This window comes from Ipomoea triloba, chromosome 9 (genome assembly GCF_003576645.1).
Source record: "Ipomoea triloba cultivar NCNSP0323 chromosome 9, ASM357664v1".
NCBI classification, from domain to species: domain Eukaryota; kingdom Viridiplantae; phylum Streptophyta; class Magnoliopsida; order Solanales; family Convolvulaceae; genus Ipomoea; species Ipomoea triloba.
The window spans coordinates 1,859,767-1,875,275 of record NC_044924.1 but is presented as its reverse complement, the minus strand read 5'-3'; the positions used below and the strand labels follow the sequence as shown (position 1 = coordinate 1,875,275).

The 15,509-nt window shown below is 34.8% G+C and overlaps 2 protein-coding genes across 11 annotated transcripts; both read right to left on the bottom strand.

Annotated features, from left to right (window-relative positions):
• Nucleotides 1-183: 183 nt before the first annotated feature.
• LOC116028479 (gamma-glutamyl peptidase 5-like) lies at nt 184-4,509 on the bottom strand. The gene is made up of 3 exons (XM_031270199.1): nt 3,942-4,509; nt 774-923; nt 184-690 (listed from the first exon to the last, which is right to left on the bottom strand). Exons 1-3 carry the CDS (start codon nt 4,251-4,253, stop codon nt 421-423), a joined length of 732 nt encoding a protein of 243 aa, XP_031126059.1. The 5' UTR covers nt 4,254-4,509; the 3' UTR covers nt 184-420.
• A 3,209-nt stretch (nt 4,510-7,718) lies between these two features.
• LOC116029472 (methylmalonate-semialdehyde dehydrogenase [acylating], mitochondrial-like) lies at nt 7,719-14,756 on the bottom strand. 10 transcript variants are annotated; one of them, XM_031271505.1, is made up of 23 exons: nt 14,645-14,756; nt 14,454-14,566; nt 14,235-14,375; nt 14,055-14,153; nt 13,376-13,934; nt 12,777-12,862; nt 12,531-12,602; nt 12,299-12,460; nt 12,138-12,216; nt 11,714-11,868; nt 11,347-11,410; nt 11,060-11,139; nt 10,754-10,819; nt 10,318-10,368; nt 10,091-10,242; nt 9,834-9,924; nt 9,552-9,632; nt 9,364-9,441; nt 9,200-9,235; nt 9,034-9,077; nt 8,871-8,949; nt 8,542-8,632; nt 7,719-8,461 (listed from the first exon to the last, which is right to left on the bottom strand). In XM_031271505.1, exons 5-23 carry the CDS (start codon nt 13,917-13,919, stop codon nt 8,109-8,111), a joined length of 2,364 nt encoding a protein of 787 aa, XP_031127365.1. In that variant the 5' UTR covers nt 13,920-13,934; nt 14,055-14,153; nt 14,235-14,375; nt 14,454-14,566; nt 14,645-14,756; the 3' UTR covers nt 7,719-8,108. The 10 variants fall into 10 exon arrangements, with proteins under 10 accessions (XP_031127365.1, XP_031127363.1, XP_031127364.1 ...); XM_031271503.1 differs by having other exon boundaries at nt 14,235-14,367; XM_031271504.1 differs by having other exon boundaries at nt 14,055-14,110; nt 14,235-14,367.
• Nucleotides 14,757-15,509: the final 753 nt, after the last annotated feature.

Below are 15,509 nucleotides of genomic sequence, written 5' to 3'. Positions count from 1 at the left end.
ATCAGTAATTGGTTCAATTTTTAGTGGAGAGTGATTTATTGATTTTTTGGTACAAATCGATTTATCAATTATGAAATTCTTTACCAATTAAGATGCTAGTGGCTTCTCTTATCCAAAAATGATTATTTTCTTGAATGTTGTGACCTCAAAAGGGCTAGAGACACTAGATAAAGAACACAGGGAACATAGAAAATTCTAAATAATTTAATTAAAGTGCCAAAACTCCATTATTCAAGTACAGGCCAGTTTTTGTTTGTTCAACAGCATTGAACGAAATAAACAAGACCGTGTTATGGAATATCCATCCGAAGCCGAGGGTTTCAAGACCTTCTCATCATTGGCTTCTTCTTCTTCTTCTTCATCATCTTCTTCTTCTATTTACACCCCCATCAAAGACCCCAAGGAATTTCAACCTTCCCATCACAATCTACCCTTGAGAAAACCAGTGCACAGCTTCCTCCATGCCTCCCTATCTGGCTCATATGTACCCAGCTTCGCCTTTGCAGAAATGGCGACGTCATCCTGAATGAGATTACGTTGGCTAAGGCGATCAATGAGATGCACGAGTATGTCCTTGGTGTACTCGGGGTGACCTTGAATGCCCATGATGTGATCTCCATACCTAAACATTTCAATTCCTGTCTTGTTCGACCATGCCATGATCTCTGCCTTCTCTGGGAGTTCTATAATCTGCTCCTCATATCCAATCCAATCATTTTTATTCAGAGAAAATGATAGATACGGAATATTACATAAACAAGAAAAACTGTTACCTCGTCTCGGTGGCACTCGATAACGTGAAGGGAAGCAGGCAAATTTAAAGAGCTGAAAAGCTTGGATGATGATATATGAACGGCCGTCACGCCGATGTCCCACCCGGATGTTGCTCGGCCTGTCTTCCCTCCTAACGCTCGCCCCAGTATCTGATCACATCAACACACCCTTTTCGTATAAAATACATAATAAGCTGATAAAAGAAAACTGAAAAGCCAGTTGACACATGCCAATGAGAGATCTTCAATTTTTGGTTAGGGAAAATCAAGTTGCAAATCTTGGCACCTTTTCATCCATATAAAAAAAAGAGGACTATTTGGGAATGTATAAGATTTGATTGATTTTATTATGAGCGTCTACTGGAAGTGTGTTGTATGTGAAGTCTGCCTTGTGACTACAAAATCAGTCTAAATAGTTTATTAACTTAAGGCTTGCCATGTGACTATAAAATCAGTCTAAGTAGTCTATTAACTTAAGATTAGGTATATGTTCATAACTACTTTCTCAATCTATTGAAGCACAAAGAGTCAACATCCCATATGAGAGAGCAATTTGGTGTCACTGGACCACAAGGTGCTACTTGGAAAAGATGATACAATCAAATGGGTGTAAAAGAAAGCCGAGGATTGGCTTTTACCATTTAACTGTGGCTAAAGGATAGCTTTTTTTGCAGAGCTACATGGGCATTGGGAGGATTTAAAATGGTTAAACAAAAAGTTTTTATCAATTTAGAACTGAGTTCTAAAGTGATTATGAAAGCTATACATACTACATAGTGGGAGAGAAGATAAGAAGAGTGACTCTTCTTTCCAGTCAGATTGCAAGAAATTTATACGATAGTAGTTGACACATATGATCCGGCCGTAAAGGAAATAAATGTGGGAATTATTTGGTTTTGGTGAGTGATGAATTATTGTTGAGAGTTTTAAAGAGAAGTATATGCATCTGGAAACAGATGCCGAGGACACTTGTTAAAGTTGTTGAGCTTTGCTTTCTAGGTGTATTCCAAAAAAAAACAGAGACCAAATTAAGTGGGCCTTAGACATGTGCAGTGTGAATATTTCAGGACGTGGAGGGGACCAAATTAAAGTGACAAGATTTTAAGTTTATGATAGGATTATCTATTAGCTTACTTAGTTTCAATCGGCAGTTATGGACAATTCAAACTGGTTTATCTCATTGTGATTCTCAATTAGGGTCACAAGACAGGCTTCACCTAATAAAAGTATGAATAGGTATTGTGGGTTTTGTTTTTTTTTCTATAAATCAAAAAAAGAAAAGTTACGGGGAGCCGAATTAGTTGAGTAATTAGCTTGATAATTATAAAGTTCTAAGTTCAAATCTCTATAAAAACTATATATTGACATTCTCAATTTGAGTCGTGCAACTAAACTGATTTACTTTTTTGTGACTTTGTAATCTTTTGTCAGCTAAGGTCATAAAGCTGACATCATTCAAAACGAACATTCAGATAACGGCCTAATTAGACGTTATCTAAAATGTACATTCAAATAATGATTACGAATATTATTGAAGGAAAATTATTCCTCAGTGGGACATCTTCTTTCAAGGATGTATACTAAATTTTAAGTGTAAAAAACAAAATTATTAAATAGTTCCTGTTGGTGCGCCCACACATCAAGTTGTTGAACTAAAGACAAATATATTATGTTACCTTAGTATTGAATATATTGTTGACTTATAGAAAAATATATACTATATTTTTATTACATAAGTATTACCAAGACCGTTTCAATCAAGATTAAGGCCCTTGTACTTAAATTTTGTTCGTTGACATCTTAGTTTATATAAATAAAATACTCCGTATATAATTATTATAATGAAATAGACTTAATTTCTTAATAACAATTTTTATAGAAGTAGCCAAGTGTCTAATCAGATTCCCTGGAAAAGCCTAAATGCCACGGCCCACGTACTAGCAAAGCAGAAAAGTCTAAAGAGAAAGTGAGAAACGTGCCAAATTATAAAACGACCAATGCTTCATATTAAAAAAATTTATTAAAAAAAAAAATTCATACCAGTTAGGCTATATCAGTGCCATACACATCATATTAATTGGGTTTGCACATTATTTATGTATAACTTATATGAATCAATAGAAAAATATACAAATTATGCCATGCACACCCCATCAAGATTACACATGTCAATCAAGTTTATGGTGTATTATATGAAGTATGAACACCATGTGTATTTGGTACCTAGATACTATACTAATAAATATACATATACACTTATCCGTATAACATTCTTTTGATCCCACAAAAATTTCACATCATATCCATTTAATACGAAAATGAACATATTAGAATGCATCAAATCAAGTATAAATAAATAAAAGAAATATGCTATTTTCTCAAATTAAAATCGCACTCGAAGCATGATGTTATTTAATGTAACATGACTCCTAAATAAATTAGGACTACACAAAAACCTTTGTAAATATACCTAACATTTGAAAGGTACAACATATATCTAATATTTGAATAAAATCAAGTGCATATAAATAGATAAGAAATAACGTTATTTTCTCGTATTAAAAATATGTTATTAGCACATGCCATTGTTTAATGTAATGTGACTCACAAATAAATTAGGACTACACAGACTTTTTAAATATATATAATATTTGAACTAGTATTAACTCCCTAAGGAATTTATTAGTTGAGTTTCCAAATAGAAGGTATGGGTTCGAGTTCTAGTGGGAGTAGTATTGAATCTATATGTTTCAGTAATTTGAAAAAATATGTATGAATAGATATTATAAAGAAATTACAATGAGAAAATTAATAGTTACCGGAGTGAATTCAGTTTTTGTCTAATAATTCACAAATTACACCAGAAGGATAAATTGTACCTACGACAAACTCGACTGAGAGGTCGTTGATAAGAAATCAATATTTTCATATGAGAATCATGATTCACTCAACTATTACTTTCGTGTCAATTGTAAAAATAAAAAATAAAAAATAAAAAATAAAAAAATCTATTAGGGAGTGATGTATCAAAACTAATCAGCGATTAATGTTGTTACGCATCTTCTATCATCATCGTGATAATTTTAAAAAATACTTTTAAAAAATCCATAAAAATTAGATGCAAGCAAGTTTTAAAAATTGATATTAACAAAAACAATAGATGAATACCTGATGGCCGAAGCAAATGCCTAAAATATTCTTCTTCATGGCATCCAGCTTGTTGAGAAGATTGAGGAGCTTGCAGATCCAGATGTCATTGCCGTGAGCGTCATTGCAGCTGCCGGTGATGACGTAGCCGTCAAACTCTCCGATCTCAGCGTCCGTCGGGAACTCTCCCTTCGCCACGTGGAACACCTTCCAGATTTCGCCTTCCTCGCCCAGCATTTTCACGAAAACCCCAAAGTAACCCCCGTATTTCTTCTTCACGTATTCGGAGTCCTCTGCGCACAAGAGAACAGCGAATTTTTTTCCCAATTCCATTATTATCCCCTCTCTCTCTATATATGTACCTGATCTGATTTGTGTGGATATATATATAGTTATCTCTCTATATATGTATCTGAGTTATAGAGAGAGAGACGGAAGGGGGAAACAGGGAGGTTGTTCGCGGTTGAGCTTTGGAGGTATGAGATGTCGGAGATGAAACTATGGAGATTGGAGAAGCCACCCCCTGGTATATATAAGCGCGGCGGAGTAAAATGCCAGAATATGAGAATGAATTTACGTATTTGTCCCCAAAATAGATTAGTAGCGATTCAAACTCTTCGTTTTTTCCTCTAATTCACTTATTTGCCATTGATTATGTGACTTCCCAATACTACTAGTTAATGTAGATTGGGAGGAAGGAATGCACTCAATGTACTTGGGAGGGTCTTATTTAATACTCCGTAAGAAAATGCTCTTTGGATAAAATGGTAAAATTGTATATCTTTGGGAGATCATGGTATCATTTAAATGAGGTCATAATACACAGAATTTATGTTCATAATACATATACACATAAATATGATATAATGAACATGAATTTTGTGTATTCTGAACATGAATGTTGTGCATTATGAACATAAATTATGTGTATTATTATAAGTGTTTTGTGTCATCGATCAATTATATAATATACATAATTCATGTTAATTATATTGTGTTTATGTGTATGTTTATTATGAACATGAATTATGTGCATCTTGAACATGAATTCCGTGTATTCTGAACATAAATTCTATGTATTGGACCAGGATCCACAGTGTAATGTGGACCCTGATCCACGATATACGATTGGTCCTTTTTGGAATTATTTTATTGGGAAGATCTTATTCCAAGAAATGTCCATTTTTATTAGTAAGGTTTAGGCCTAAAAGGTGGGTTCGTGAGGGAGTTATTTTATTGCAAAGATCTTGGCCCAAGAGGAGTCCATTTTTATTGATGAAGTTTTGGACTAAGAGGAAAGAGTATTACTGGGTGGAGCATAAATAAAAAGTACATTATTTTGTATATTATCAAATAATGTACATTCAGTATACAAATAATGTACTTTTAGTATATTAAAAATATATTTTATATTCAAGGAAAGTACATTATTTGATTATTAAAAGTACATTATTTTGTATAATGTTTTAATGTAAATTCAACACACAATTAATGTACTTTTAGTGTGTGTGTATATATATATATATCTATATATATATATATATATTAAAAATGAACTTCTTTTATGGTCCACATAATAATTTGCCAAAGAGAAATAAAAGTATCAGTGGTCTAGGAATGAATGAAGCATGGTGATCCAAAATGTCATTGTTTTTAGTGACACGACATATTATCAAGAATTTATAGTTACAAATAAATTTTACAGGAAATATAAAGGGTCACTGTTTCTATTAGAATTCGAACCTGTGATTCTGTGAACTCTCATGTGAAAGAGTCACAATTATATCATTTGATCATAAAATTTTAGACATAAGGTCAAATAATATAGGGTCACACTTGTGTGAGACCGTCTCACGGATCCTTATTCGTGAGACGAGTCGGGTCGGGTCAAAGCACCATGCAAATGTCATACTTATATGTGCAAATGTCATACTTATATGCTCAAATATAACACTAATCAAAAATACAATTTTTGTTACTTATAAGAGAAAAAGTAATACATTTTTCACAATAAGTAATGTTGACAAGTGCCCCTTACATACTTATAAGGGCAAATATAATACTTTTGAGGAAAAAATGTAATACTTTTAAATCGAAATGTAAAATTATTGTATTTTCCCTTAAAAATATTACATTTACTCTTATAAGTAACAAAAATTTTATTCATGATTAGTATTACATTTGACCATATAAGTATGACATTTGTACATATAAGTGTTACATTTGCATATTGACTTGACCCGACCCGACCCGTCTCACGGTGAGACGGTCTCACACAAGTTTTTGCCATAATATAATCCACCGATATTTTAGCTCATCAAAAGCATCATAAAAGGATTGACTTTATTGAAACCATGGGTTAATTAATTTTTATAATTAAAGAGCCGCGATAGCTTGTCATATTGTCCAAATGCAGAAAACGAATTTTGCGGGCTGCTGGCTGCTTGGCTTGTTTGACTTACACCACGAAATTAGCAAATAGCAATGCCCAAGTGTCATTTAAAAAGAAATTATAATAGGTAGAACTTTATCGTAGATAATAAAGTATATCGTTTTCTCATTAAAGAAAGAGAGAAAATAAATCGCCTAAATTAGATCCTAAAGCCTTAGCTTACCATTCTAATTTATAATTTATAGCCCTTGCAATTTGCAAATCGGTCAGAAGCGTGGGATTTCCACGTGACATTCTATCAGAATTGCATGGGTCACGCACTCACGCCGCTTTATGGTTTTATTGTACGGCCCTTTATGACAGTTTGATGGCTCTCAAACTTTACCTGTAATCAACTGGTAAAATAATTATGATAATTTTATTAACGAGTCAAGATGGTCGATGTCAAAGGAGTTAAAAATAATTTCCACACTGGAAAGAAATTAAGAAATCGATGGCTTGGTATCTACGCCAACAGAATCTAAGTGCTACTCAGTTGGTAGATTGTGAATTAGACTGCAATATTAAGATCTGACACTTGTAATGTGGAGTTACACCATGGATTGTTTGCGGAGATTATGCATTGATCATTCAATTTAAAAAGCTACTGAATTATTGTGATTTATTTCTTTATTATTCAGTGGAGGTCAAAATCAGAGTTTTCGGAATGAGAAATTTCGTCTCTTGTGGACAAAAATATGATGTAATTATGTTTGATTTGCTGTGCGTATTCATGGGCTCTGCGGATATTGGTTTGCCTCATAAAAAGGCAGGGATTGGTGAACAACACTCTGTAGTCTGTAGTGGTGGTTGTTCAGTGACAGCAGATTGCGTAACTCATCTCCCTCGCTGGCTGACTGGTTACTGAGTCAGCACTCGGGCTTTGTACTAACGACAAGCACAATTCCATTCGGTGGCCTTTGCTTTTATTTGTTTGTTTTTATAACTAAGTTTTTTGGCTATGTCAGATTCTATAAATTTGAAATTCGACACTAAATGTATATTTATACACACAAATAATCCATCTTAAATGAAGCTTCTAAATATTCATAGCAAGAATCGAACTTTTATATTTGTATTAGAAACAATTATATCACATCCCGAATTCATCAGATTCATATTTATTCTTAATAGACTACTAAAAATGAACATATATGTATTCAAAAAAAAAATGAGCATATATAATAATTCATCTTGCTATGTGAATTATAATACAGACAGTATAAGCATTGCTGTATAACAACATTTTGTTAATATTTTAAATTTTTTTATTAAAAAAATTACACTTCTGAGATGAGTCAGTATCAGATAAGTATATTTATTTGAGTCGGTGTGTTAAGCACACAAGGCCGAGTAGCCAAATCTAGTTTAAAAGAAAAAAATAGTGATTTTTAATTGAAATTTGGAAAGTGGGGAACACGCATGAAATCGTTAAAGCATTGTCCCAAGCAGAGGCAGGAAGGGAAGTGGGGTACACGCAGCTTCAACCAAAAAGGTAAAAAGGAGCACACATAATTTGCAAGCCACCAAAGAAATGAAAGAATGAGACTTTATGTTCATCTTCTCTTTCCAGCAGGTTCATTTTCCTGTTGAAGTTGAAAAGATGGGATATAACATTGTACACTTCACTTTGAAGTATAATGCTTGTCTGCTGCAAACCACAATCACAGTGTGGTGGGGCCTTGGGGCGAGGGGTTTCGCTTTTTTCTGGGCAAGCATGGTGGGGGCTCGTTAAGACTTAAAAGGAGCAATCATGTTCAGAAATTCAAAGCCCAGTGTGATGATCCTTCTGACACTGCCATTGCTGGTGATATTCCACTGCTATTCGTGACATCCCGCGAATGCTCACCCAGAGATTCTACGTCGCTGCACTGAAAATCCTTAGACTGTAGCGCCAATGATACTCCATTGCTATTGGACAAGTCCCTGTCATGTACTGGCAGTGATGATACTCCATCGCTGCTCTGGATATCAAACGCGGGGGGTACCCTATCACGAGCCAGGGGATCGTTTGATGTGGATGCCATGAATGTGCCTTCACTAGTGGGGAAATCCTTCCATTGCTGGGTCACTGTTTTTATTTGGGTGAAGAAATTCAGTATGTCCTTGCCTGTAAGTGACACAAACCGCAAATCACAAAGAAAGAAAAGGATGGATTTTGATAGAGACACTGTACAGAAGTGTGTTTACCATTCACACTGATATCCCCGCTAAAAGAAGCCCTGGAATCGGTGAGCAAGAAGAAAGGCAATGGTGCAGGAAGAACAGCATTTATGCCCACCTGAGTGCAATTGTGTCCATATGAGAAATGTTTAATAAAGTTCCCCATAATTATTGCACAAAGGAAAATATATCACCGCAATAAGTCATAATAAACACGTTGGATACTCGACCAAGTTATATTCAAATCCATTTACTAAGATATAGAAATCACAATAAAGTAGTCAATCTGGAAGATGTACTTCTAGACGTCAAAACATATTATTGACAATCTGACACACTCAAATGGGGTGTTTTACCTGCCGAGATTCAATCTCAGTCCGGAATTTCCTTGCAGCTGCACCAGAACTAGTAAATATAGAGGCTCCAATGCAGAGTCTGCTTAAGAAGAATGACTCAAAAAGAGTAAACTAGAAAAAGTAAAGAGACTGAGAATTTAGAATAAGGTATACAAAAATGTACTTGCTGCAGTTGACAATGCATATGGCTTCATCTAAGCTACCAGCCTGTGACATGATCGATAAGGACAAGAGGGAACTATCGGTTATTAAAATATTAAAAGGACAATGCATATGTTCTGTATTAATTACTGCACATGGTTGTACTAAACAATTAACAGTTGACCAACCTGCATACAAAAAAGAACTGGACCAAGTATTTCCTCCTGTACACGCCAAGATCAATTATTGTCAAATATTCAATGTTGTGCACCTTGTTTTCATCTTATTTTCAGTTTGCATCCCTACTAAAAATAGCAGTTGTCAACAATTATTGACAAAACAATGAAGATACCTTGTGAAACTCCATGTCATCTTTGATGTCAGCCAAAATTGTAGGACCAATGAAGTTGCCCATTTCATATTTGGAAACCTGTTTGTCAACTGGTCATGTTTAAATGAGGGAGTAAATGAAAACAAAAGGCATATACACTGATAACATGGAAATGAAAATGGTGAAGATAAAAAGAATCCTCTACATACCGCAATCTCTCTTCCATCAAGTACTAATCTGGCTCCGCTATCAATACCAGCCTGGATTGTCCTGGAAATCCATTCCTTAGCCTAGGAACACCAGATTGCTCATAAGATATTAATTGAATCAAAGTGAAGTCTTCTAGAGCATGGAACCAGTACAAAATGGGGATTTCAAAGTGGAAGAAACTCAAAGAAAGTAATAATTAAAGATAATTTATCACTTCACTAGATTGGCAGTCATATAATTTATGGGGCAACCTTTTCAGCTAGCCTAAAATATACAATCACCTGATTACTAATTACTGGACCAAGGTTCGCACCAGGTTCAGTTCCAGCATTTACTTTGAGTACTTTTGCCCGCTCTACTAGTTTATCTTCCCTGACATAGATTATAACAGACCATAGTCATACTAACGCATCTGATATGTATCACATATTGACATAGCATTATTCTGGGAAAGCACTGCAATAATCATACTACCTGTTTAATGTCAGAAGTAAAAGAAAAAATTTACAAGCACTAGAGGAATGAAGTAAAGGCATACCAGGAACTCGAATCTCCGACAAAGACAACAGTGTTGATTGTCATACACCTTTGTCCTGCAGCACCAAAACCAGCTTCAACTAAAGCATTCAAAGTGGCATCCATGTTTGCATCAGGCATGACAATTGCATAATTCTTGGCTCCAATATTGGCCTGACGGGTGCAATCAACTTGTCAGGTAAGCAACTACAGTAATCAGAAATACTAATTCAAAAGAACTTCATTCACCTGAACATGTTTACCCTTGGAAGGGCATATTCCATGGGCATGCATCCCAGACTAAGGGGAAAAAAGTACATGCATTAGGACATGATAAAAAAAATAAAAAATATAAAACATAAAACATAAAACAAGTATACAAATTTTAAAGCAATATCATACTAAAGGCAATTTTAAAGCAAGTATACAAATATTAAAGTACAATTACAACATATCTTCATCAACTCATGCTGATCAAAAGACCATAGCCTGTTGATCCATGAAGGTTGCACACATTTTTTTAAAAAGCTTTTTTCCTTCCAATAAGATCTCCATATTGAACATTCAAGCATATGACCTTCAATTTACCCAAATTATCCTTGTGCATATTGAAGTCAGTGACTGCCAGGATGACAACCAAATATAAAGTAGGGAATGATTAAGAAAGAGCATCATGGAAACTTACAGCATCAGAACCAAAAATAGACACAACTTTAATATCATCATCACCACAGATGGAATTTACAATATCCTGCCAAGAAATATAAAGGAAATAATTAACTAGTTGAAGAAAGCTAGTCCCAATTGCAGGTTGTCATATTAGACAGCAAACAAATTGCCGTGAGGGAGAAAGGTTCACGTAAAGTTAATGGCATGCTATCAATATCAAGGATTACCCATGTTAAACAGTTAAACTCAACTATATATACTCAAGATAAAATGAGGACCTTATGAACCAAATTTCTTCTCAAATTGTGAAATTAGGGCTTACATTAGTGCCATGAACAATATTTAACACGCCATTAGGCAAACCAGCTTCCATTGCTAATTCAGCAAGTATCATGCAAGCCCCTGATATGGACAAAAAGAATATAGAGCATGACAAGAAAAGACAATAAACACATAGAAAGCAATATCATACTAAAGGCAAATTGCCAAATTCTCTTCTAGAATACACTGCAAAGCATACATACAAACTAGATACTCCACTTGTAATGAAAGTAAATATGTAGTATTAAAACCCACCTACTTAAAGCTTCTGGAAGCAAAACATATTACCTGGAGATTTCTCTGAAGGCTTCAGAATAAATGTATTGCCACATGAAATTGCAAAAGGAAACATCTGCATAAAATTGTAAAAAGAGTTAAACAGAATCACAACAAACAATATAGGCAATTAAGAACAGAAAAAGCTGAATAAATCTCAGTAATAACCCCTGCACACACACACACACACACAGAGGAAGAGAGACCAAAACCAAATATTCCCACAACTAGGAAAAAAGGAGGAAATTTGCCACTTCTCCTGAATCAAAACAATACTACAGATTTTCATAAGCTTATTGAAGAGACCAGGAAAGTTTCCTGAAAATAAGTAATCAAACAAAAGAAATACTAATGCAATCTGATTATCTGACAGGCTTACCCACAATGGAATCATTGATGGAAAGTCGAAAGAACAAATTCCAGCACAAATTCCAAGAGGCTCTCTAATGCTATAAGAATCAACTCCATTTGATATATTTGGAAAGAAGTCTCCCATATGTATCCTAGCTATTCCTAAAACATGATCCACCATCTCTACGGAAAAGAACATGAAAACTTATTAAGAGGACAAGCAAAAACAATTAATAATTTACTATCACAAGGCTAAATATAACCCTCTTCCTCACAAAAAACCACTGACCAAACTTGAAGTGAAAAATAAAATGTTTCTTCAAGAACCTTCTCAATATTGCAGAGTATTTAGTTCCACCAAAAATGGTAATATTCAAGTCTAGCTTTATATTGAATAGACTAACATCAATTCAAAATTAGTTCAACAGAACAACACCAATAGAAGTGCTCACCAAGCCCACGTTGCACTTCATTGTACGCATCCTTTAATGTCTTTCCCTGCTCAGCTGTAATATTGAAGGCAAGCTTATCCTAGATAATTTTTAGATGCTTTAAATAAACCTTACAGCATTAATCTAAAATAGGAAACTGTCAGAGTTGCCTGCATTCTTACAATATCTCTTCTAATAAGTTCTTGGAACTTAAACATAATACGTTGACGCAATGTGACTGATGTGTCCCTCCACAATCGAAAAGCTCTTTTCGCTGCAAATACTGCAGCCTTAAATTCATCATCAGTTGTTAAAGGAACTTGTGAAACCACTTGCTGTGTTGCCTGTTGATATTTTTTTCATGAAAACTTTAACCAAGAATAACACCTGAAGGAAATTTAAAACAACACTTACAGGATTAATAACATCAAGAGACACTGATGGTTGCGAGTCAAGAAATCTACCACCAATGAAATTTGGGCACCTCTACGAAAAAAAACACCAAGTTTTTCCTCCATGAAGATAGTTTTTATATTACCAAAATAATACCAATTATTATTATATTAAAAATGAAAGAGAGGGGGGGGGGGGGGGACTTGGGAAATGCAAATTCTTTAGAAGGTAATGCTATATGGAGCTTAGGAGCTATGTAAATCATACCAGAGGATAGTTTTTCCTCCATGAAGGCTCTGAAGTTGAAGGCTGAGTTCCTTCACTACTCGGTTTCAAAGTTTTCAACCTCCTAACTGCAGCACCAAGTTAATTCACTATTAAAGAAAAGTAATATTGAAATATCAATATTAATTTATTAAAGAAGAGTGAAGAAGAAGAAGAACAGCATTCTGAATCACCATTTACATTCAAGAATAGGCATGTCAGCTAGTTCTACTTATTAACAAGTGGAGAATTGTACAGCCCCTATTTCCCAAGACTAAAGGTTAACTAAGTCCAACTTAAAAGAGTTGTGAATTAGTATTAGTTTAAAATTTTATTCTTTACACCGCATTGCAGCTTACCAATCATTTGCTTGATCTGGATTCCTGGCTGCAATAATGGAAGATGGACCAATGGGGTGTTGTCCATGGCATCAAGAAGAACAAATACTAACAAATTAATTAACAGTAAATTCACCCTCACACTGATTACGAAGTTGAAGAAATGACAGCAGAAGTAACAGAGTTAGGCACACAGTGGATAAAGACATATGAAAGATGTGTGATGCTGTAATGACAGATGAAGAGAATAGTACAAGGCTCAACCAGTAAGGTTTCCTTGTCGTAGCTTGGCTTTAACATTGTAAACATGTTTTGGTGTTGATAAAAGTTCAGGATTGCTTTGTCTCAGTCTCTTTAAAATCTGGCGTGGTTTCAAACCAGCTTCAGACATCTCTTTAATTAGCAATACTTCTTTCTCTGAGAAGCAACGAGCAGAAGGATGTTCTGAAATGTCCTTCAGAGCTTCATGGTTGTGTGAAGCATTTTTCACAGTAAGTACCCACAAGCCATCTTCCTTCTTTCCTTGAAGTTCAAATGGACAATTTGTGAGCCGAGAACCAGTTTTCCTTTTGCGAGGGTGCTCACAAGATGTCTCATCAGCATGCTTACGCCTATTTCGATAAACACCTCCCCTGTCACAGCCAAGGACTACCACTTTATCCTTTTTGGACTGCTTGATTGTAACAACATATCCTTGGGATAGAGCATACTCTCCTACATGTTGGATAAGTTCTTCACGATCAATGAAGCTCCCAGGTGGGGGTGGTAGCATCTGTGGGGTTTCAATTGATTCCATATAACTTGCCATATCACAAATAAAATCCTGAAGGAAAGATAAAAACAACTGTAAGCTACAACACAAGCTAGTGAAAACCAACATTCAATCTGAAATCAGAAACACCATCGAGATTAATGAGCAACAATCCAGATGAAAAAGACTTACCAGACAAGCTTCTACTTCCTCCGAGTGTTGATAGTCATGCCTAAATCTCAGAGCAACTGCGTAGATGATACAATAACATTTTTATCCAATCACAGAAACCTAAAGGAACATTTAAAAAAAAAAAAAACGCCCACTCAAATTCCAGCTTTTAGACAACTAAAAAAACAGAGAGATACGCACTGATATAGTCACCATAAGGATGTTCTTACTCCATCCCCACTCAATTTCCAGCTTTTCACCGATTCATCTCTTACTTACAAAACGAAAATTATAAAACAGTAAAATCTCTTGAGCAGCCAGGCAGACCAATTATCTAACGCCCTCGGGAAAAAAAAAGAGATTAAAATCAGAAAAACTGCATTCTAACGATGAAAACTTTGCGATGACTAGATCAAATACCGAGTTTGCTGAAATTGCTGGAGGAGTGAAACTGAGCTTCGAAGTTCCGCGCGTTTATTCTCGTTCCAATAAATCACAATACATAGCTGCTCTGCCTGCTCACAATGCAATTCCTGGAAATAGATTGATTAAACAAAAGTTGTGAAATTCTTGAGTGAGTGTGGAAATTGAAAAGAAAAATGGAACAAGACCTCTTTCGCGGAGTAACGTAACAGTGCCGTTGTTTGCTCCGCTACATCTTTTACCGAACCTAAACGGTAAGGACAATTGAAGCACACTACTTCCAATTCCGGTTAAATGTACCTAAAAAGGTTAATGAATTTTTGAATGATGAAAAAAAAAATCACAAAGTCATTACTCTAGAGTCTTGCACAGGTTCAACTGCCTGACCAAAAAACAAGACCTCTTTCGCGGAGTAACGTAACAGTGCCGTTGTTAACAAGACCTCTTTCGCGGAGTAACGTAACAGTGCCGTTGTTTGCTCCGCTACATCCGCGGAGTAACGTAACAGTGCCGTTGTTTGCTCCGCTACATCTTTTACCGAACCTAAACGGTAAGGACAATTGAAGCACACTACTTCCAATTCCGGTCAAACGTACCTAAAAAGGTTAATGAATTTTTGAATGATGAAAAAAAAATCACAAAGTCATTACTCTAGAGTCTTGCACAGGTTCAACTGCCTGACCAAAAAAGCGTGACAATAATTAAATTCGTAATTTGTAAAGTAATAATTGTATGAAAAATTTTAAATACCTTGACTTATAATTCTTCACTCGGTCTCATTTTACTTTTATTAATAATAGTTGACCGTTGAAACTTGACACCAATCATTTGCGTATATGTTAACAAATAAGATTTTTATATTTACAAATTACACAAAATTATTACTAAATCATGATGTTAAAATTAACCTCTTAAACATTAAATGCACGAAATAAAAAGACAAAATCACATGTTTTTTGGGTGACACTAGTATCATATCTATCATTAATTATTAATAACAAATACGGAGTATATTTTTACCAAGACGCGAAATGTTAATTGAATTGTCACAAA